Consider the following 23749-nt stretch of genomic DNA (forward strand, 5'->3'; position numbering starts at 1 on the left):
AAGAATTCGAACAAAAAATTGAAAAAATCAATTAAACCTAAAATTAAATATGGAATTAAATATATTGGCAATATAACTTTTATGCAAATAATTGTATATTTATGCAACCAAAGTACTATATTGTGAATCGAAATCACAGCAGCACTTACACGTTCATATAATTTATTACACGGGTGAAGAATGATCATCTTACTAAATAATAACTAAATTATACTAAATCATTCGTTATACGGTAATGACTCGCAAAAATGAATCTCTCCAGCTAATAAAGAAGTATCACCATATGTATTTATTATTACTATATCTATATTTTTATGTACAGCTAAAAAAAAAATTAATAATGCATTTGACATAATGCTTTTTTCAAAAAAAAATTCTGAAAATCAAACTGTAGTCAATTATTTTTATCTCGCAAATAATAATAAAAAATATTACTCTAAACTATTTTATTTTTAATCAACAATACGTTAAATTAAATTTTTTTTTTTCAAAGACAAAAGATAGAATAGAAAATTCATAGATAAAAATGTGTTTTAATATTTAACTGTATTTACAGTCGATGATTAATTGATATAATGAAATTGAATATTAAAAAAAGAAAGTTTCCTTTCTTTTCCTCTTTACGAATATTAGTTTAATAAGATTTTTCTTTATTTAATTTTAATTTGCTAATTATTCAGTAATTGAAGTAAAAAATAATTGGCAACTTTTTTTTTTTTTACTAAATTAAAGAGATTTTTGAGAGTCGATTTAATATAAATGAAACAAATTAATTTGTCAATCATGCTCTAATTTAGAAAATTATTAGAAAATTATTTCAGTCTAATTGCATTTAGATGTTTTTTTTTTTTTCTTTTTAAAATTCAATTCTGCAAAATTTCGTAAACGATAATGCGAGATTATTATTATTATTATTATTATTATACAATATAAAGATGTATTTAACGTATGTTTTTAATTGAAATTTCTAGCCGTCAGAAAAATTCACAAATACAATAACGAGAGATCCAAGTTTCTACGTTGATCCTCATACAAGCTATTTTATAATTTATATTATTATGCTACAATTCAAAATCTTTATTCTATTTGTATTCCTATCTCACAAAAAAAAAATTACTTTACGAGCCCTCCGATTTCTTAAGTAAAAAATAGAAAGATTTGAAAAAAAATATATATAAAAGAAAGAAAAAAAAAAAAATGACGAAAAAATTATTTCAAAAAAAAAAAGTATAATATACCTGAATAGCAATCGATGACTTAAACGATGTAAATAAACGTTCTTTAAATTAAATAAAGCCATAGGTCAAATGAGCTTTAACGCATAAATGCGTCCAATTCACGGCTAATTGTGTAAGTAGAAGAGTACATGATTTTAAAATTTGTTATTTCACAATGAATGTCGAACAATTGTCACTGATCTGTCGCTTGTCGTTTTGGTTGACGTTCCTTGGCTCGTTTTAGCCGTTGCGTTAAATGATCTTCAAGTAAATCAATTTCCTTCGGCGATGCTTGTACAATGAAAATTCGAAGATCACCATGAATGTCCATTGCTGTTAGCCTCAATGATTTTGGACCAGCTCGCTCAGCAGTCATACCGGGCCATACTTTTGTATTGAGAATTAATCGCTGCGTACCAGCCGTGCGACTAACTAAACGAGATTCATCATCTCGATCGTTCAATCTAAGTGTCCCTCTCCCTCTTTCTTTATAACTACTACTCACCTAAAAAAAATAAATATTTAAAAATAATTCAAAAATTTTCATTTTCATTTGATTAAAAAATAAAAATAAAAACCTTGTCGAATGCAAAAAGTTTGCAATTTATCTGTAATACATTTGTCTCCCCTTCTTCGCCAGTGAGTAATGCAACTTCATTATATTTTCGTTTATTTGCTCTTGTTGCCTCTTCCAATTCCTGTGCTGCTTGAGTTAATGTTAAACCAGGACGACTTGTACTTCGCGATACTGCAGTAACATTTGAAAATAATAATTCAGAAGAACCATTTTCATTTGTTTCTTCAATTTCTTCATTTACTGATTGATCAGATGTTTCACCATCGTGTACAACTGTTACTCGTTCTTTTAAATTTTGTCCAAAAACAAAGCTGGAAGCCGATGAACTTGCTGTTACTGTGCTATTTAAACTATTTTCATTTTCCTTTGAACTTGCACCTAATGGTAAAAATGTTGGTTTCACATCCACTAATGGTTTTTCATTATTTTTCTCATTACAAGTGTCTGTTGATATTTCCGTTTCACCTTCTATTACACTATCAGTTAATTTTGCGAATGGATTGTGAAATTTTGCCGGTTGTAGGACAATTTTCGTCGATGGTCCTGGATTATTAGCCACGGAATTTAATTGTGATGGTCTTAATAGAGAAGATTTGGTTTTTATATAGTTTGGAACGTCGCATGATGCAAAGGAACTTCCCAATTTTGACGACGCTAATAAATTACCTAATTACCAATAATCAAATTATTTAATTTAATTAATAAAATTGAGCAAAAATTAATTTAATATATTCTGTCCATTTTTTTTAAACTGTAAATTAAAATACTTATTCACTCACCTTTAATCACTCCTTTATTAAATGTTTGACTTAAAGGTGCTTCTGAATCATTATCCGTTGACTGACTCTCAACTTCCTCTGAAAATTAAGAATTTTCAAAATTTCTTATAATCTAAATAATACCTTTCTGGGGGGAAAAAAACATAAAAAATAAATTACGATGCATAGAGAAATTTGTAAATTTAATAAAATTCATGTAATTGATTTTAATAAATAAAATTGTAAAAAGTGGATTATTATTGTTCAAACAATATACACATAAGGGAAAAAGTGAAAATCTATAACACACGTTAATTCTCTCTTATATTTACCATTAGCGGAATTTTCACTCGATTCCTCGGGAGTGTCATATTTCATATTGGTTGTTGATTCAGGTCCATTGGTTTTTTCGATACTATCTGTATACAATAAAATAAGAAATAAAATAACTATATTATTGAAATGAGTATCAAAAAAAAAATGTACAAAATTTAGGTTAGAAATTGTACAAAATTATTTTAAAAATTACAATATTTTATAAATGTATAAATGAAAATAAATTATAAAAATACTAGAAATTATTTATCAACATTTCACAACACTAGAAACAAACTTATAAACAATATAATAAAAGAAATATTTCGGCAAAACGCACCCTTACAATCGGCCATTTTTCTATAAAACAGACAGACAGACTCCGTCTTACACTGCCATCTATCTAATTTGCAAAAAGAAATTGTCTTTTTTTTTTTTAATTTTCCAGTTTATTTTTCTTTAAATTGTTTTTCAAATTCCTCTAAATTGGTTATTATATTTATTAAACACTAAAATTAAAGACAATGATAATAGAAAATAGTAAAATATATTTTTATTATTTATTGATTGAAATTTAATAAAAAAAAAAAAAAAGAATTATTTTGTTGGCAATTGTGAAATGATGGCGCCACGTGACATTTCTTTTTGAATTTATTATCTATATGTATTTGTTACTTTCAGTTCATCAGCTGATGATTTTTTTTTTGTTGTTGATTTGAGGTTAAGTTTTTGAAAACGAGTAATTTTTAAAAAAACATGGCACAAAGTAGATTAGAAAAAATAGGAACTATTTTCTCCAGGTAATTTTTTTTAATTATGTAATTGATTTGAGAATTTATTTGTAATAATTGATTTTGTGTTTGATACTGTATTTTTTCTTCTTTGATCATTTGGACATAATAATAATCGAAAAATTGATAAAGACCAGTAAACTATTTTTAATGCAAAATTATAAATAAATTTCCTTTAGACTAACGAATCTCATGAAAGGAGGTGTTTTAAAACAGGATGAACTTCCAATGTGGTACTCTATTTATAAAGCATTTCCTCCAAAATATGAACCAAGATACGATAGACCAGGATCTCAAGCTCCTTTACGAAATATATACTATACCGAAGATCTTATTAGAATGTAAGTAATTTTATTGACATATTTACTTTAATAGGTTATAAAAAGGAAAATGTGAATTTAATTTTGATATCGCATCAATTTTTCATTTTTTTTAGAAAATTTTATCAGGACTTTCCAAACTTGACAATTCCAGAGTTGACATCCGATAATCCATCGAAATGTCAACAATTCTTACAGGAGTATCAAAAATTAGAAAAAGTATAAATATTTAATTTTTTTTTTTCGAAAATGATGAAGAAATTAAAAATTTTAATTTTCAGGAGGGAATCCCGGAATCTGAACTCTATGTTAAAGCAAGAGAAAGATTTGTTTCAATGTATGATACTTCGCCTGATTCTCAAAAAGTGAAACCAACAAAAGAAGATAAATCTTTTATTGATGTTAGTAAATTTCTTTAAAAGTCAACTTGAGAGGATTTCTAGTCTATTCCAATTTTTTTGCTGAAAAAACAACTCAAATTGCCTACATTGTAATATTTAATTAATTTGTTACATTTTAAAAGATAAGTAGATTTAATAAATGTTTTTAAAATAAAATTTGTTATTCATTTAAAACAATTTAGTGAATTGAAAATTTTTTTAAAAAATTTGAAAAAGACCGCGCTTTCAATGTTTCTATATTTTGTCCAAAAGAAGCTCTGTCGTCGTTAATAAATTAAAAAAAAAAAGGCGGAAACTCCTTCTATGGAACTAATAGTCTATGACGTGTCAGTTAACAAGAAGAAGAAGGAATGAGCTCCATCAGCAAAAAAAAAAGCCAAAAGTATATAATCGTATTTCACTTTGTTAATTTAAGTGATTAAAAAGTAAACGTAATTCAGTGCTTATTACAGAAACAATAATTTTTTTTAAATGAATAATGTAGCCTTGCGAACTACATGTATTCGTTTCAAGATTGCAGTTTCTCACAGAAGTCAGTAACCTTATCATTATACTTACGCCTCTTTTATTTATTTCGTCATTTATCTGCCAATTCAGCAATTAATTCACTTTTAAAATGTATTAATCAATTTCTTTTTTTAAAAAATTTTTTCCAAATTTACTTATTTAATTTTTGTTTGAAAGAAAAATGGTTGAAACACTTGCTGCTTTATTATTATTGAAAATTTAATGTTTTTTTTAAATTCACTTATTAACAATTGCTTGCAATTAAAATGGAAATAAATTGTAATGTTACGGTTTTTATTAGAAAAATATTTCTATAAGTTATTAGTATGTACCATATGTGTCATTTCAAGTTGTAAATAACGGTTCATTATAATTCAAAATAGTTTTGTAATTTTTGTTGAAGTTCATTAGTTCTAGATTCTTGATTATTTTGTTTATAAGTAATTTTTTTTTTATTTTTTAAAACTTTGTAATATTTTTACCGCATTATTTTGAAAATATTTGAATATAATAATTGAAATTAATTTTTTTTTATTAGATGGTGATTTATAATTGAATGACTAATTCATTATCAGGAAACGGCATGTATAATAATCTGGTTACAATTTCGCACGTGGGATGAATGAGGAAGAACTGTTGAAGCGATCGGCTGCTGAAAGGGACAGAATATTCAGTTGTTACGATCGTGGTAGAGAAAATGGTGCACACATCGATCCTTGGGAAGACCCGAGTCTTCCAGTTTATCACACAACTGACAGATACGGATTTATACAGTAAGTACTTTATTTACATCCGTTAAAAAAAACAACAAATTTTTAAGTATCGTAAAATTTAATTTAATTCCTAAATTTTAAGAATTTAAAATAATGAATTTTTTTCAGTGACGCGGAATTACCGAAAGTGGATAAAAATGAAATTAAAATAAAGCAAACGGAAATGGAGAGGCTAAAGAAATGGGAGAAAATGACAAGAAAATGGGATAGTCCCGCTACTAAAGAAAAATTACGACGTAGGATATATAAAGGAATTCCAGATAGATTTCGAGGACAAATTTGGAGTAATTTGTTAGGAATAGCGAATTTAAAAATGGAACAGGCTGGTAAATATGAGGAAATGTTAAAATTGGCACGCAAATGGTCCACGGAAATAAGACAAATTGATGCTGATGTCGCTAGACAATATAGGGATCATATTAATTATAGGTAAATTTTCAAAAATTTAATTTTCAATAGTTTAATAATATGTAATCAATTTGTAAAATGTTGATTGATTTATATTTTTTTAGAGAGAGATATAGTATTAAACAAAAGTCCATGTTCTATGTATTGGCGGCCTATAGTATGTATAATATGGAAGTTGGCTATTGCCAAGGTATGTCCGTCTTAGCCGGTTTACTTTTACTTTATATGGATGAAGAGGATGCATTTTGGGGACTTTCTGTTTTACTCACAGACAAGAAATACAGCATGCATGGTTTGCATTTTATTTTTTCTAATAAAAATTGTTTTTACAATTTAATTAAAAATCAAATATTTAAATTAATAATGAAACTTGACAGGATTCTACGTAGATGGCTTTCCAAAGTTAAATCGTTTTATAGAACACCATGACAAAATAATGACAAAGTTTCTTCCAAAGTTGAAACGAAAATTAGACAAAAGTGGTTGCGATTCAATTCTATATGCTTTGAAATGGTTCTTCGTTGTGTTTCAAGAAAGAGTAAATATTTACCAAAAAAAAATTTTCTTTTTAAATAAATATAAAAAAATAAAATTGTATTTTTTTTTTAGACGCCAGTGAGTCTAGGACTTAGAATTTGGGATATTTTTCTTTTGGACGGTGATCGTATTTTGCCAGCGATGGCTTATACAGTGATGAAATTACATAAACGACAATTACTTGGAATGGATAGTTTAGATGAGTTTTGCAATTATTTACAAATTAAATTAGAAAAAGATTTTTCGTACGATGACGATGTTGTAATTTCTGCCATGGAACGAAGTATGGAGGAACTTAAACGGGCCAAGTTGGATTATTCCGGTCCGCCCTTGCCACATGAATTACCACGTCATCCATTTGGTACATTTAAAGAACCTACATTTACTAGCAAGGTATATTTTCCAAATTTCACCAATTTTTTTTTTATTTAATGACATCTTTTTCTAATAAAAATGCTTTTAAAGGTGGGAAGACGCGCTGAGGAATTTAGCGAAGCTCAGCAAGTGACACGTGAGACAGTGGTGAATCGAAGAGATATGGCTGTAATTGAGGAAAATCGAGAAAGCTCAACGCCAGTGGAGCCGGCAAATTGCGGTAGTCTTGGTGGTGAGTTTACCACTCGCACTCGTGAAATTCATGCTAATACTAGTGCTAGAACTAGCGATGCATTCAGTAGCGAGAGTTCAAGTTCTGAAAGTCATAGTTCTGATTCCAACATCAATGTATTTATTTACAATACAAGGCTTTAAATTGGTGATCGGAATTTAAAAATTAGAGATAATATGAGATTGCTCAAAAATCGCGAATGACAATATTCCACTGAATATTTACAAAAAAAAAATATTTAGTAATTAATGAAAACAAGATTCTCAAATATGAATCTCTTTAAATACAAAACGGAAAATGAGATTATTAATAATAAAGTTAATTATTATCTTATTATTACTATTAATCAATAGCTAAAATTAATTACCAATTTATTTTTTTGATAATTTTCTAGATTTATATTTTGATTTCCCTTGCCATAGATTTAATTTTTTTTTACCTTTTCTAGAAATTAGACATGTATTTAAATTATAATTAATAATAAAAAAAAATAATTTGCTTCTCGTGTAATTGAGAATGGAGAAAATATTAGAACTACTCGACTCAACAATTCCAATTAATCTTGGCATCCATCGTGAATGCTTCCATTTTTCGCATTATAGTCCTCCTGTTCCGGAATTCAATCGTAGCCTTGTTTAACAGAACTTGCTTCCCTTTCACGTGCTGCATGTATGTGGTGTTTTTAATTACTTAACTCGATCTGCAAACACGTAACACTCGACATTACATTTTACATGTTTTTTTTGTTTGTCCCTGTGTTAACAAAACTAATAAGATATTTTTTTGTAATTAAAAAACTTTTTTCTATATTAGTTTTTAGTATTATTTTTTTTATATATACTTTGCATAATTTAATGTGAGGTATAAAATTCAAATAATTTAAAAAAAAATAATGAAAGAAATAATTTTTTGTAAAATTTCACTTTGGTAATTAGTAATTTTCTAGTTTTAGTTTGTTTTGATAATTTAAAAAATTTTACTCATGGTTTTTATTTTAATAAAAATTTATATTTGTTTTTCAATTTTATTTTATTTTAAGAACTAATAATTTTTGTTCTTATATTTTTTATATTGTTTTCTTTTTTTTCTATAGAATTTTGATTTTTTATGATAGGAAAGATTTTTAACGTTTCGAAACTGGTTATTAGAATTTATTAATTTATAAATGAATATTAAAATTAATTTTTATTATAGAAATTATAATTTATTATTAATTGGGACATAAAACCAATTTTTATATATTTTTTTATTATTTATTAATAGTCCATACATTTGGACAAACTTTCGGTTTTTACATTATTTACATTAATAATTTTATATAATATAAATGAAAATTAAAACTAAATTTAAAAATAATTTTTAATTAACGTGAAAAATTTTTGTTTCAAAATAACATTTGATTGATTAAATTACATCAAATGGTTGTAACTCTTTTAGATAAAAAAAAAATGTATAGTAGCAATAGTTATAGAATTATATTTTCTTTCTTTTTTTTTTTTTGAAAAAAAGTGTAATGTCAAGGTATAATGTAAATTTCTGTGTGTGTGTGCAGGAAGCAAGTTCTCCTTCGATCCAAGTCTAGACGATGGGGCATCACCCAATGGGTCACGTCGATCATTAGCAGATACATCCGTTACATCGACGGCCGATCTCTCTGTATTCAGTTCAGCGACACGTTCACAGGCCCATGACAATAGTCTCGATACTCAGAGTAATGTCTCGGATGGTAGTTCAGGTAGCGGTGGTTTGCCAACTCCACGTGCAACATCACATCAGCCAAGTCCTGACGTCGTTAGAATATACGTACCCTACACGTCTCCCACTCCAACTTCATTTAAGGATGATCTTCCTCGTACTCTACCTCGTTCGTTAGAGACCAACAAAATTCGCATACGTGTCGATCCAGATCAAACGCCCGTCGTGGAAAGTATCAAGCCATTCGCTTTGGAAAGTCCTGAACTTGAACTTGACTTAAAATAAATCCCTTTTATTTTCAAGTTTTTAAAAAAAAAATTATTCTTCGCTTAAATCCTTTCAACTTGTTTCTTCTAATTTTCTCTTATTTTTTTTGTATTTTATTTCTTTCTCCATTTTTCATGAATAACCCGACAATGTTCACTTTAGAACAAATATTTTGACATTTTATTTATTTGAATTAAATTTCACAATTTTAATGTTTTTTTGTCTGAAAAATCATGAATCTCTGGCTTCAAAAACCGATAAATAAAAATTGAATATTTTAGACCGATTGTATTAATGGAGCAATAACTGAATATTAAAAAAAAGTAATTAAAATATTTTTTATTTAGTTATTATCAAAAATGTTAATTAATTTTTAAAATAATTTTTTATACAATTTTTGTTTTCTATTTCTAATTTTTTTTTAATTACAAAGAATTTCTAAAAAATTGCTCCATTTACTCATGACGTCAATTAGGAAAATTTGCCAGACAACACTTGTAATATATCTGCCTGAAAGATTTGACATGTATTATTGTTAACTTATTCTTGAGATAGTACACAAAAAGTTAGATTTGAATTCAGTATCAACTAACTCAAGAACTCTAAGAAGTTAAAAAATAAAACTCATAAAGTTGTTTGTTTATAATTTTCAATTGAAAAAATTTTTAAATTAGTTTGTCAACAATTTTTTTTTGTAATTTATTTAATTAAAAAAAAAACATTTTGTAATCTTTAATGGAAAAATTGCGACAATTGAAAATTAAATAGACAATTTTATTCGTTTATTGTCCTTTGCTTTAAGCAATGGCACAAATTTAAAGAACAACATCGCCTACAATACTCATTTATAAAATATGCACATATGCGTGTATATTCATATGTACATATAGCGTATATGTATATATATATAAATGAAGAGTAACGAGGCCAAAGGTCCGGGCTCTTCAAATATGTACGTGTCTATAAATTTATTTTGTTAATAATTTGTTTTTGAAACATGTCATTGTGTACAAGTAGAGCTGAGAATTATAGAAAAGACGAATTCTTGTTATTATTCTTTTAAGAAAAACGTAACGATTATAATATAGTCCAGAAATTTGTTTTCAATCTCTCAGTGAAAAGTCTTAATTGAAAAAAAAGAAAATAAGATAAAAGAATATTTTTTCAATTTCATTGCACTAGAATTAATTTTGTCATATTATATATATATAAAAAAAAAATATATAATTAACTATCTTCGAAATAGTAGATTATAACAATTACTTTATAATACTTTTTATTCTCTAAATTTGAATTAGTATATTTTTTAACTAACTGACTTTTTGCTAAGAGTTATAATTCATATCAAAAAGTCAAATTATTTAACAATTTAAATTAGTTAAAATTGTTACTAGTTTCTCATTCGAAGATATATTTTACTGCCGTAATTGATATATAGTATTAAAACGGAAATAAAAAAAAAAAAGTCTTAGTCTTCTTGGAGTTTATAAGTAGATTAGGGAAAAAAAACTAAATTTAAAAAAATTTGCCAAATAGTGATTTTTTTTTTTCATATATATATATATTTAATTTTGTTGAGGAATTTAGTCAGTTTTCCCAATGTACTGATATTTATTGCTGACAATTGTAGATAAAGTGCGTTTATTCATTGTACTGAGTTATTTCAAGAAATTGCATTTAGGTATGCGAAAATGTGAGAAATATTTTTTAAGTTTATATAAACTGAATTATTATTATTTTTTTTTTTTAAACATATTATTAAGAAAAAATAAAAAAAATTTCCCTCAAGCAGAAAAATATTGTTTTCCAATCGCAACGAATGCCGTAATGTTCATTCGTTATAATACCATAATAATAATAATAATAAAAAGAATATAAATGTACATTCCTTTAATTCTAAGCGTAAATTAGTTGAAATCAAAGAGCCTTAATTTTTCTATTGCTTTTTATTGCGAGTATTATAATTGATTCTGGCGTTGTAAATAAATTTGATAAAAATAATTAGACTAGCGTGTATTATCAGTTTTTGTATTGCTTCTGAATTTTTTCTTTTATTAAATTACGCCTATGTGTATAGAAAACGTAATTTGTTCTATTATTTTATTTCAAAAATTAATTCAATAATAATTATATTATTCACATAATAATAGTTTTATTATTCAAATTAATTTCATGACAATTTTATTGTTTTAATTTAATTATTTAATTAAAAAAATTTATTAGGCCCAATAGAAAACTTTTTGCCAAATTTTTAAAAAGAAAAAAGTTTATTCAAATATGATTTGTAAAAAATTAATTTGTTTATAAAAATGCTAAATTTGCTAAATTTTACTTTTAAACATTGTAAAAATAAAATTTTTGGAAAAATTTCGATACTTGATACATTAGTAACTTTTTTTTTCTATAAAGAATGAAAAAATAATAATATTTAGCCAAATTTAAAAGGTCGGCTGTAAATTTGACGTGGAGTATTGATTATAAGCAAAATAACCGCGCAAACTCTTGCCGCTGAATGAATGACGCGCATACATATGGCACCAACAATTTATAAACGATACAAGTGTGGATAAAGCTGTGAATATATCAGCTGTATGCTGTTCAAAGGAAAAAATGACGAAAATGAAATTCAAACTCTTTCGCTCGACATTCTTGCTATCATTTGGAATGCTCATTTGCCTAACAACCGGAGAACTTGAATTTTATCAAGGTCAGTAACTGAATTTTTTTTTTTCCCCTTATCTTTTACTATCCTCCCTCTCAATTTCCCTATTCACAACATCAGAAATACGCCTTCAATTTTAATGAGATATTTTTGTCTATTTTAAATTCAATTTTTATTTCATTTTCAATTTTTTGTTGGAGAATACTGTCAATCTTTATGTAAAAAGTTTCGGTCATTCAGCTTTTGACAGATCGTTGACCCTTTAGGTTCCAATATATATACTTTTATCACCAAAAATGTACCTGAAAAATATTTTAATTTATTATTCTTGGCATATAAACATTTAATAGTAAATTTTATAATTAGTAAATTCATATACATTTGCATTGACAAAAATTATTTTGATAATTTATCAAAATTAAATTTGAACCAGATAAATTTATAAATTATTTATTAATGTTCCATATTTAAATTATGGAATTATTGAATTTTTTATTACTATTTTATATCGACAGTGGCTAGTGACAATTTATTTGTTAATCATTATTCCATTTTTTTTCATTATTATTGGTGTATTTATATATTGATTTGAGTAGCATATTGTTGAAACTAGTTTCAATGTTCTGAATTATATTTTTTAATATAATTTTTTTTATATAGTTTGTAAAATTATTTAAAATTTTGAATAAGTTGAAATAAAAAAGTGATTATTGAAAAATCATAAGAATAGCTTTTGAATAGATTAGATAAAACAATTCATTGTTTTTAAAAAAAAGAATATTAATATTTTGTTATTTTTTTTTTTTAAAGATCTAAGTATAGGAGAATAATTCAATTAGTTTATTTACTTATTAAATAATTGTAAAATAAAAAGAAAATTTAAATTAAATTTAAAAATCTGTGATTTTTTTTTTTTACAGATGCTGTACCAAAGTTGCCACAAAATATCAAAGACATCACGTTAGAGGATATAGCGAGATACTTTGATACTCCTAATCATCAACGTAGAATTCATTTGCCTTCACATTTGAATCAAAGATCTCAACGAGATCATCAATTGGATTATTTGCTTCATAAGCGAAGAAATTTTGAAACTCGAGAAGTACCAAATTTGATTGATTTATTGCAGAAGCAAAATTTAAATCCCTTAGACTACATTCAGCAAATTCATCGCAATGATTTATCGCCCGTCAGATATATTCCGAGCCTAGATCGTTATCCCGAGTACGATCCTTTCAAGGTAAATTTATTTTTTTCCTAATTTCTAAAAATTCATTTATAATTAATTAATTTGAAAATCATTTTGAATAGAAATCAATATTTGAAAAAGAAATGGAAGAACGATTAATTGATTATCAAGGGAAATTGGCAAAAATGCACGAGGGACAAGAATCAGATGAAATAAGAGAGCAATATGAAAATATGCCTGAATTCACCTATGCCTTTGGCGAACCAAATTTGAGTGATGATCATCCATTTGCAGTTGGACCAAATGATCCTCGCTACTATCAAGAAACGCCTTTCTCGCTTTGTAAGTTATCTAAATATAAAAAAAAATAGAAAATTAAAAGTATATATAATTGAAATTTTTTTCCAGTCACTGATGATGACGAAGATAATAAAAGTGAACACCAAAATTTTCAAATAATTCAAGAACCAAAGAAAGTGATAGTAAAAGTGAAGGAAAAACAAATTCCCCATGATGACGACAATGAAAATAATGATAATATTAATTTAATTGATTTACCAGAACCGCATAGAAGAGCCGATAATAATCCTTTGATTTTATCTGTTGAAAAAGCAAATAATGATGATATTTATTTTATTGGTAACAGAATTAATTATTAATTAATTTAATTTGAATTAATTGAAAAATTATTAATTGAAAAGGAGAATTTTAATTATATTTTAATTATTTTCAGCTGTTGTTGCTGGTTGCAGTGCAGCTGCAATGTTTGCTGTGGTTTTAATCAGTTTAACATGGTGCAGGTAAAAATTATTATCAATAAATAAAAAAGAATATTTCAATAGTTACCATATTCGAATAAATAAATTTCCAGACTTCAACGAGTTGCAAAAGCAGCAGCTGATATTGAATATCCAGCTTATGGTGTAACAGGTCCAAATAAGGATGTATCACCATCGGGTGATCAAAGATTAGCGCAGTCTGCCCAAATGTATCATTTTCAGCATCAGAAGCAACAGATAATTGCAATGGAAAAGTTAGTTCATCATTTTTTTTTTTTTTGTAACAATTTTTTTCACTTTTAATTTGAAATAATCAAAATTTTTACAGTCGAGCATCGGCAAATCGAGATCCAGGTTCTGTTTCCGAGGCAGAGAGTGATGAAGAAAATGAAGAAGGAGATTATACAGTTTACGAATGTCCCGGTCTGGCACCAGTAAGTTTTCCTGCAAAATATAATTATAACGATTAATAAAATTCACTAATTAGGAAAATTTTTTAATAATTTTTTTTAAATTTACTAATTATTTTTTTTAGTAATAATAATATTTTTTTTTAGTATTTTGGTTCTCTTAAAGTATGTACCATTATTTTTTTTTTGTTTTCTTTTGTAGACTGGCGAGATGGAAGTGAAAAATCCACTCTTTCACGACGATCCAACACCGGCAACGCCTGCGACGCCAGCCCAAGCAAAAAAAGAAGAGGACCAGTAACTTCCATGTATGTTTTTAGATCATGATCTAAATCCCATCCTGGTGTTTAGCTCACTTTTACTTGTCATATCGAAGATCTTTATCCTTATACTGAATATTTACAATTTTACCATTTATATGAAATACAACGTATATTATCGTAAACATAAAAATTACAAAGATGACAACGATATTTTTCAATGAAAATATCGTTGTTCTATTTTGTCAGACTGATGACGAAAAAAAAAAAAATTCACAATTTTTTATCATCAATATACAATTACACCTACACAATTTTTGCCGTTTAAAAAAAAAAAAATAACACTAAAAAAACTGAATTTTAATTCTTTATACATAACGCAGTTTGTATTGCATATGAAAGTAAAAGATTGTAGAATATTAAGTTTTAAATTTGTTAAATCAAAAAAGAAAAATAATCAAGAAAAAAAGAAAAAAAAAAAAAGCTGTGTGAAATTGATTTGTAAATGTCAGTTGATTGATGTGTTAACGTACGATAATATTGATTTCAAGCAAATCCTGCCTCGAAATTGTACCTCAAAAACACGCAAATTTTACTAAGAGGCCTATCACAGAACTTAGAGAAAAAAAAAATTAACACACCTATAGATGAGCTTTAGCAAAAAAAAAAAAAAAAAAAAAGTTGACACCCAATGTCCATTTATGACGTCAACATTATTTCAAATGTACAATTTTTTCTCTCTATAATCTTCATAAAAATTTTACGTTATTATAATTCAAAATACATATTTTAAGACACACACACACATTCCAAAGAGGGTTGAGATAATAGTCCGTAAAAGTGCCAAAGAGTCGATGAATTGACTGTTCAACGATTAGTCGTTTCCTCCGCTTATCTCAGTTTTATTTTTATTATTTCATTCTCATAATAGAGGAGGTATTAATTTATATTTACTTTCTCATAATGTATTATAAAAAAAAAAAAGTATATTAATAATTAATTTACAAGAAATTAATTAGAAAATGCAAAAACCAAAAAAAAATTAGAATCTGTAAATAACTTTGGTATTTGAATTTTCTGATTTTGAAAACATTTTTTTTTTTTATGTAAATGAAAAAAAAAATGTATCTCAAGTTTAAAAAATAATTTTATGACATAGAATTTTATTTTGCGATGTTCTCTTAGCTTTTAAGTGTTACGCTTATTATTCACAGACTTTTTTAAAAGTGTTTCGAATATTTTTATCGTTCAAAATAATAATTTTACGATATAAATTTCGAAAGTTTATTTTTTATTAAATCTATTTTCTATTTGCTAGTCTAATTAAAAAATAAGAAAAAGAGTTGCCTAGATCGAGGGCGCTGGTCGTTAGCTCGGTCAAGCCAGTGCGAAAGATAATTAAAGGATTGTAAAAAAAAAAAAGATTCCTTTTAACAAAAACCTAACTCAAGTCAATGCAAAAAAAAAATCTAAATATTCTCGGTTTTTTTGATTTTCACTATATATTTATAAATGCGTGTAAAACAAATTACAATCTTCAAAGAGATTGATGTAATTTTTACATTCTCATTATCAGAGAAAATTTATTTCTAACAAAAGCAATTTATCTTGTTATTAATCAGAAAAAAAATTTTGATTCATCAAGGAAAGTTTATTTTAAAAATTTTATTCTTAAAAATTGTATTTTTTATTATTATTCTATTTTTTAAAAATGGAAAATGAACAAAAAATTAATCTACAAAAAGAAAATTGTAATTTTTAGGAGAGAGATTTACATAGGTTTGATTTTTCCTTTATGACACGGCTTAAATTAACACAACAGATTTTTTAAGATATTTAAAAAAAAATAATATTCCTGTCTTTAAAAAAAAAAGGAATGAGAAAGTCAGAATAGTTTTACAGTGCACTTTGCGGACCATGAATTGTATACACGAAACGTAACATTAAGTTAGTATTGCTAAAAAAAATGTGTTAAGCAAAATAATAATTGTGAAATCAATTTCTGACTTATGGAGAAAACAAGAAAAAAAAAGAGCATTGAATCTTCCGTGGCTGGCTGAATTACTTTTTTAAGTGAAAAATAATCTATGCGTCTTTACATACTTCGATAGAAGATATTTTATGAATGAAAAAAAAGTCTATATAGAAAGATATATATATAAATAAATATATATATATATATATTATATGTATTGTCCTAAAATAAAAAGAGTAGAATTATTGCAAATAAAATACAATAAAAGTTTTCATTCTGGTGGATTATCGAATTATTTCCTTTCTTTGAATTTAAAACGATAATTTAGAATATAATTTCAAAAATATATTTCTTTTATAATAATTATTACTTGAAAATTCTGTAATTATAACACTTGAACGAAGGTGTTAAATAATTGTTTGTAAAATATTTAAAAAAAAATCTTTTTTCAAGTTTTTTAACATTCTGTACACACTTGAAAATACTGGTTAATATTTTGATTTATAATACAACAAAATTCTTTAATTTATAGTATGGAATTATTTTTTTGTTTAAAAGAGTTCTTTAAATACAATTATATTATTAATGAACACTTTTCATGTATAGATTTGCTGTACTTATTGGAAATGGTTTGCCATTTAAAACAGTTATTGGTCCTGTATAGTAACGCCACAGTAAGCTGCTTCCACGTTTTAATTGATTTGTCGCTGACAAATGAGACCAACAGTCGAGCCAATTGCCATAAATTGGCATTTGAGGTGGCATTCCAGCTACCAATCTTTTAAAATTGATAATTATTTAATAAAAAATTGTTTTCTTACATAAAAAAAAAAATCGCCCTACTACTTCAGTTATTAAATTTAATTAGAAAATTAAATTTCAATATTGTATTTAATTATTACTTACCCACAATCATTAACAGCCATGCAATTAGAAACGACAATAAATGGATAAGCAACAGTTGCAGCCAAGAACTGAAAAAGAAAAACAATTTTTGTAAAATAATATTAAATTTTTTCAAAATAAAATAAAAAAAAAAAGCTTACCATCATAGTTGATGATGTGAAACCTTTCATTTCACGATCTGTTATAATATATTTGTTGATGACATAAGTTGACGAACTAACTATTGTTAATATCGCTGCACCTGCAATCAAACGTGGCATAAGACCCGAAAAATATCCTGCGATTCCATTTTCCTTGTAAATTTCTATTAACGATTGCATTAAACCTCTATAAGAAATAAATAAAATTGAACAATTATTCATTATTTTAAAGGTGAATTTTTTCAAAAATCTTTTTCCTTACATATATTTTGTTTCGCCACCTACAAATTGAGCCATCATTCGTATTGCAATAACATCAAGAGGATGACTGACAATAATTCCCACTGTTGTACTAATTAAAGCTCTTATAAAATCTTGAATATATTTCTCAGCTCTAGAAAATTATAAATTATTTTACAATAAAAATTTTATTTAAATAAAAAAAAAATGTTTACCTTTCATCTTCCTCTTCTGAATATACTTGACGTGTTCCCTGTTTAAAACGTATATATTCGGCAGTTTTTTCATATACCATTGTACTAACAGTAGATGAACAAAGTTTTGGTACTAAACCACGATAACACCCAGTGAATCCATCGACACTTTTAATATATTTGACTGTAATTAAATATTTATTTACAAACAACTAAAATTCATACTATATAATATAACTTGCAAATTTTCTTATTAAGAAAATAAATTTTTATGAAAAAAAAAAAAGAATCTTTTCGCAGAGAAAATTTAAAAAACAAAAACTTACTATATTTATAAACATTTGGTAAAGCTAATGCAGGTCTTCCAAAAAGAGTTCTTGACGGATAAGGCGCAATAGGCTCATGTCCAATCTATAAAAATAATTTAAAAATTATATTTTAATTAAAGAAAAATATGAAATTATTAACATAACCTTGCAAATTATTATTACCTGTATTAAAACTTTTGCATATTCTATTGGATGTGAAGCTGCATTTACTATTAAACGACACGCGGCACTGGACCATGTAGCACTGGACCATGTAGTTTCTTCTTTACTGAAAAACATATTATTTAATTATATATTTTTATATATTTTTTCAACCCCATCAATACTGATATACAACCACTTTATTAAATACAAGCCAATGACCGGCACAAAACGTAACTGCGTTTGCGCTACTACAATTCTTTTATTGGTAGAAAAAGGCGCTTTTATTTAAATATTTTTTATAACAAAAGTATTTTAAATAATAGCGCCTTTTTCTACCAATAAGAGAGTTATAGTACCGCAAGCGCAGTTGCGTTTTGTGCCAGTCATTGACAAGTGTTATAGGTTATGCTGTCAAATAATAAAAAAAAAAAAAAAACAAACAAGAGAACGAGTATTTTACCCTTAAACAATAATTAAAAATGTTCATTATGATTAAATGTGTGTCAAAAAAGTCAAAATAATTATAATACATATTTCTATTTAGCGATATTATCGATATCAAGGAAACATAACCTAAAAACAAGTTGAATAAAATTTATTTTTCACGTCATTTTTTTTCTTGATATAAAAGTACTTCAATTGATAACGTAAGTATTATTATAATTTTTGACAGTTCCCATAAAAAATTGAATTAAGAAAATAAAATGTTCATGGTCTAAATTTTTGATATTCTTATCATAATCATTGTTTCTGTTTTGACACCTCATCATTAAATCTGTCAATAATTATATACCCTCTTGTCATTAATATGAATCATATGCGTATAACAATTATATGGATCTATAAACAGTTTGTAAAATAATACAAATTTTTGTTAACAATAAAATTAGAAAAGGTGATCAAAAAAAAAGTATTTTAATTTTATATAAACAATTGAGGTTATAGTTAATATTTTTACTTTGAATAAAAAAAAAAAAAACTTGTGTATATTTATTATTGTTATTGAATTTTTTGAAAATGTAATTTTTCAGAAAAATAGTGAAATTTAAAAAAAAAAAGTGCATATTGACCCGGGAATATCGGGGCGATATGAATAAATTCAAGTGCCATGAAAGAAAAAATTAATCGATTTAAAAGAATAGACGATTTTGAAAACCATTGGCATGGGCAATTGTTTGTGCAAAGATAGTCCTGACGATCATCAGCCTTATACAAGTAGTAATCATGCAATTTCAGCTAATACAATTTTACCCGATAACAATATTGACCTCATCTCAAATGCAGATGAGGGCACAGGTTTTAAATTTCCAACTTCTGCCAACATAGATAAATTGGTTCTTGAAACACTTGGAGTAATTGGTCTCTTGGTGGACAAGTAAGTTTAAAATTTATTTATTTGAAGGTCATTTAATTTTTCGCTGTGTCTATTTAGCCCGCTAGCGGGAGAAATGCAAGATTTTGGCTATTTAGCCCGCTTATTTTAAAAAAATCATCAAAATGAGAACTATTTAGTTTGCAGTAAGTAGGATTTAAAATATTTTTTATTTTTCTTATTTATTTATTCAAGAATAATAAAATATATTTTATTATATAAAATGTATATTAAGTGCAATTAAAAATAAGACAATTGTTTATTTAAATATAGTAATGTGATTTAATACAAAGTTTATTTGCTCCAAAATAAATTGTTTTGGTTAGGGTTGTTTAATTTACTTAATTATTTAATTAAAGTTGTGGTAAAAAAACAATTTTTTGTTTAAACCAAATTTATTGTAAGAAAACTATTTAACTACAGGTACATTTATTTTCTAATAAATTATTAGAAAATAGTTTATGGAATTATTTTCTATTGAAAATTTAAATTTCCAAATAAAAATTAAATTTTGAAATACAATTAAAATTCTTATATATTTTATAAATACGTATGGGGCATTCCACGGGAAATTTTCATTCAAAATTTTTTTTGTCCGAATAATTTTTTTCGTAATCTATATGAAAAATAAGAAAATACGTATTTTTTAATTTTTTTATTTGATGAAAATGAAGGATAAAAGGATAAAACTGAAGTTACCAACGTTGATTCAACGAAAAAAATAAAAGTTAAGGATTCTAATTCCCATCAAAGAAATTTATTTATTTTCAACCCTCCATAAACTATTCTCTAATAATTTATAAATATACCTGTAGTTAAACAGTTTTCTTACAATAAATTTGGTTTAAACAAAAAATTGTTTCTTTACCACAACTTTAATTAAATAATTAATTAAATTAAATAATATAATATATTTTAAATAAACAACCCTACTAAAACAATTCATTTTGGAGCAAATAAACTTTGTATTAAATCACATTAATATATTTAAATAAACGATTGCCTTATTTTTAATTGCACTTAATATACATTTTATATAATAAAATATATTTTATTATTCTAGAATAAATAAATAAAAATAAAAAATATTTTAAATCCTACTTACTGCAAACTAAATAGTTCTCATTTTGATGATTTTTTAAAAATAAGCGGGCTAAATAGCCAAAATCTTGCATTCCTCCCGTTAGCGGGCTAAATAGACACAGCGTTAATTTTTTTTAAAATTAAATTCTTTTGATAATTTTTATATTTTTGAAATATTATTCCTAGTGAACAAGAACCACCACCGGCAATGTTAAAATTACACTCGATTGCTGACAAAGAAGATGGTTGGATACAAGTTGTTAGCTCAATGGTGAACGTTATACCAATGCACAATTCTCTAGGTCCTTCAGTAATGACACTATTAATCGATGACTGTCCATTACCTTCAAAGGTAAATTTTCTTTTTTTCGTAAATTTTCTACATAATTAGGATTTAATTATCTGAAAATATTTTTCAATTAAATATTTTTAAAAATCCCAATTGTTTGAAATTTTATTGACAATATTCCTCTATAATTAATTCTATTAAGGAATTAATAAAATTTAATAATCTAATAACAATAATTAATTGAAATAAAATATTTATTAACTAATTCAATTTATTAGAAATAAAAAATTGATTTTTTCGACTTTTGAATTAATTAATAAATTTTTTTTACGATTAAATTTTGTTCATTGTATTTATAGGACTCGGTAATGCGACTATCGCAATTGTTTCAATTGTCACAAAATTCTGGAAAATCGAAAATTAGTGCCACTCAACAAAGAAATATATGCGTGGTACTTGGATGCATTGCTGAAAAATTAGCAGGACCCAGTAGTATAGCAATTTTGTCTGATGCAACATTAGATTATTTGGTGTCAAATCTTGTTAGTAATTTGTGTAATTACAAATTAAAATTTTTTTTAACATTTTCTTCTCTGAAAAATTAAATAAATTTTTGTTTTCTTTTTATTTTCAGCGAAACGATGTTGAACCTTGTGTGGTGCTTCATTCCTTAATAGGATTGGAAAAATTTGCACAAACAAGTGAGTTTATGTGAAATTAAATATAAATAATACTTTATTTTTAGTATTAACAAAAATCTCTTCTCTTTTTTTTTGTAGGTGAAAACAAAATAACAATTAAGAAACGACTTTTAATGGAAAAATTAAATCCCTTATTGGAACTAGAAAAATGGGTTAATGAAACTAATTACGTTAAACGCCAAGTTGGTTTCTGTGCTCAATGGTGTTTAGATAATTTATGTATGTATTTATTATGTTTTTAAAAATTTTTTTTGTATTTTGTATTGTATTTTTGATTTTGTTTTTTAGTTTTAATGGAAGGTCGGAAATATTCCCATGACACAGTTGATATGACTGGTATAAATGTAATGCTAAATACAAAAGATGTAAGCGAGTACCTGAAAATTTCACCTAATGGTTTAGAAGTAAGTATCTTAAATTTTTTTTAATTTTCACCTTTTTTTGCGCCTTAATAATTTTATTTGATAATTATCCTCCAGGCACGATGCGATGCTTATTCATTTGAAAGTGTAAGATGCACATTTCAAGTTGATACTGGAGTTTGGTATTATGAAACTCTTATCGTAACAACTGGAGTTATGCAAATTGGTTGGGCCACAAAGGACAGTACATTTCTCAATCATGTGAGAATAAAAAAAAAAAAAAATAAAAATTAGAAAATTTTAATTCTCACAGAAAAATAAAATGAAAATTTATTTACAGGAAGGTTATGGCATCGGGGATGATCAGTATTCTTTAGCTTACGATGGTTGTAGAAGACTTATTTGGCACAATGCTCGAAGTGAAAAATATCACGATAAAACATGGAAAGCTGGGGACATATTAGGCTGTCTTTTAGATTTAAATAGACTAGAGATTATATTCTCCATTAATGGCGTTCCATTGAAAGCTTGCACTCAAGTTTTTAAGACTGCCCGGTAAATAAAAAAAAATAATAATTCCTTTTTTCTCATTTTATTGAAAAAAATTTTTACAAAGCATTTTTACATTATTTTTTTTTTACAGATCAGGATTTTTTGCTGCAGCAAGTTTCATGTCATTCCAACAATGTTCGTTTAATTTCGGTAATATTCCGTTTAAACATCCACCACAGGATCGAGAATATCAGACATTTAATGATTTTGCAACACTTGATCCTGAAGATAAAGTTGTTCTGCCTAGGCACATTTATTTGGAACAATTAAGGAAGATGAGCGTCAGGGAAGACTCATGTACCTTATGTTTCGATCAAAAAGCTTCTGTCAGATTGCTACCGTGTGATCATCGGTAAGATTAATAATTTCAATTTATTTTTTAATAAGAATTCATTGATATTTGTAAAAAATAAATTAAATTTTTAAATTTAATATTTCAGTGGATTTTGCGAAATATGTTCTAAACAATTGGTCGAGTGTCCAATGTGTCGTGCTACTATTGAGGAAGTAGCTGCGGATAACATTAGTCAGTTAAGTTAGCGTTTGTTAATAAGTTTTCTCATTCTTCAATAATTTTTCCAAAAATAATCAGTGACTTGGCAGATAATCATATTAAATTACACTGAAAAAATATGTACTTATTAATTTCAAATTTTTCGTAATTTTAAAGAAAAAATAATAAAAGGGAAATTTTTAAATAAAATTTGCATGTCTCAGGGAAAATTACGAAAATATATTAAAATTTTCGTAACAATACCCTGATATTGAATTGGATAAAAATACGAATTCGATTTTATTTTGTGAGAGAGAAATTCAAAATTCTTCATTGATATGTTTTTTGTATTACTAGCGGGACAGACAATGGACTGTGTAATTAATCAATGCATTTCCGATTAAACGGATGGAATTTTTTTTTTTTGTAAAAATATTCTTTTTTTTCGTTTTTATCAAATATAATAATAATTTTTGATACTCGATGTTCTTGTATA

At 25.8% G+C, this 23749-nt stretch overlaps 6 protein-coding genes across 9 annotated transcripts; 4 read left to right on the forward strand and 2 right to left on the reverse strand.

Moving 5' to 3' along the window:
- Positions 1-73: 73 nt before the first annotated feature.
- Positions 74-3369, reverse strand: LOC127282901 (ran-binding protein 3). Its single transcript, XM_051307482.1, has 5 exons — positions 3208-3369; positions 2885-2971; positions 2574-2651; positions 1796-2460; positions 74-1722 (listed from the first exon to the last, which is right to left on the reverse strand). The coding sequence occupies exons 1-5, from the start codon at positions 3221-3223 to the stop codon at positions 1411-1413; spliced, it is 1158 nt and encodes a 385-aa protein (XP_051163439.1). The 5' UTR covers positions 3224-3369; the 3' UTR covers positions 74-1410.
- A 168-nt stretch (positions 3370-3537) lies between these two features.
- On the forward strand, positions 3538-4535 carry LOC127282904 (28S ribosomal protein S23, mitochondrial). The gene is made up of 4 exons (XM_051307487.1): positions 3538-3667; positions 3838-3999; positions 4095-4197; positions 4260-4535. Exons 1-4 carry the CDS (start codon positions 3624-3626, stop codon positions 4395-4397), a joined length of 447 nt encoding a protein of 148 aa, XP_051163444.1. The 5' UTR covers positions 3538-3623; the 3' UTR covers positions 4398-4535.
- Positions 4536-4697: 162 nt separating this feature from the next.
- LOC127282813 (USP6 N-terminal-like protein) lies at positions 4698-9346 on the forward strand. Of its 4 annotated transcripts, none has more exons than XM_051307315.1 (8): positions 4698-4911; positions 5425-5659; positions 5768-6088; positions 6172-6359; positions 6445-6605; positions 6677-6997; positions 7070-7211; positions 8764-9346. In XM_051307315.1, the coding sequence occupies exons 2-8, from the start codon at positions 5505-5507 to the stop codon at positions 9189-9191; spliced, it is 1716 nt and encodes a 571-aa protein (XP_051163272.1). In that variant the 5' UTR covers positions 4698-4911; positions 5425-5504; the 3' UTR covers positions 9192-9346. The 4 variants fall into 4 exon arrangements, with proteins under 4 accessions (XP_051163272.1, XP_051163273.1, XP_051163275.1 ...); XM_051307316.1 differs by having other exon boundaries at positions 4704-4911; positions 5462-5659; XM_051307317.1 differs by having other exon boundaries at positions 4730-4761.
- Positions 9347-11666: 2320 nt separating this feature from the next.
- On the forward strand, positions 11667-16719 carry LOC127282814 (uncharacterized). Its single transcript, XM_051307319.1, has 8 exons — positions 11667-11880; positions 12756-13075; positions 13147-13366; positions 13433-13663; positions 13758-13824; positions 13896-14057; positions 14132-14237; positions 14416-16719. Exons 1-8 carry the CDS (start codon positions 11784-11786, stop codon positions 14512-14514), a joined length of 1302 nt encoding a protein of 433 aa, XP_051163276.1. The 5' UTR covers positions 11667-11783; the 3' UTR covers positions 14515-16719.
- Positions 16720-16771: 52 nt separating this feature from the next.
- Positions 16772-18603, reverse strand: LOC127282815 (mitochondrial carrier homolog 2-like). Its single transcript, XM_051307320.1, has 7 exons — positions 18420-18603; positions 18255-18339; positions 17950-18112; positions 17757-17888; positions 17495-17681; positions 17355-17422; positions 16772-17226 (listed from the first exon to the last, which is right to left on the reverse strand). Exons 1-7 carry the CDS (start codon positions 18534-18536, stop codon positions 17031-17033), a joined length of 948 nt encoding a protein of 315 aa, XP_051163277.1. The 5' UTR covers positions 18537-18603; the 3' UTR covers positions 16772-17030.
- Positions 18604-18776: 173 nt separating this feature from the next.
- Positions 18777-23737, forward strand: LOC127282819 (RING finger and SPRY domain-containing protein 1-like). Its single transcript, XM_051307326.1, has 11 exons — positions 18777-19048; positions 19433-19776; positions 21043-21208; positions 21505-21687; positions 21780-21846; positions 21925-22065; positions 22135-22250; positions 22326-22469; positions 22549-22763; positions 22852-23112; positions 23201-23737. The coding sequence occupies exons 2-11, from the start codon at positions 19565-19567 to the stop codon at positions 23298-23300; spliced, it is 1605 nt and encodes a 534-aa protein (XP_051163283.1). The 5' UTR covers positions 18777-19048; positions 19433-19564; the 3' UTR covers positions 23301-23737.
- The last annotated feature ends 12 nt before the right edge of the window (positions 23738-23749 follow it).

The sequence above is a fragment of the Leptopilina boulardi genome, unplaced genomic scaffold (assembly GCF_019393585.1).
Source record: "Leptopilina boulardi isolate dan_hultmark-lab unplaced genomic scaffold, ZJU_Lbou_2.1 LbouV2_302, whole genome shotgun sequence".
Lineage (NCBI taxonomy): Eukaryota > Metazoa > Arthropoda > Insecta > Hymenoptera > Figitidae > Leptopilina > Leptopilina boulardi.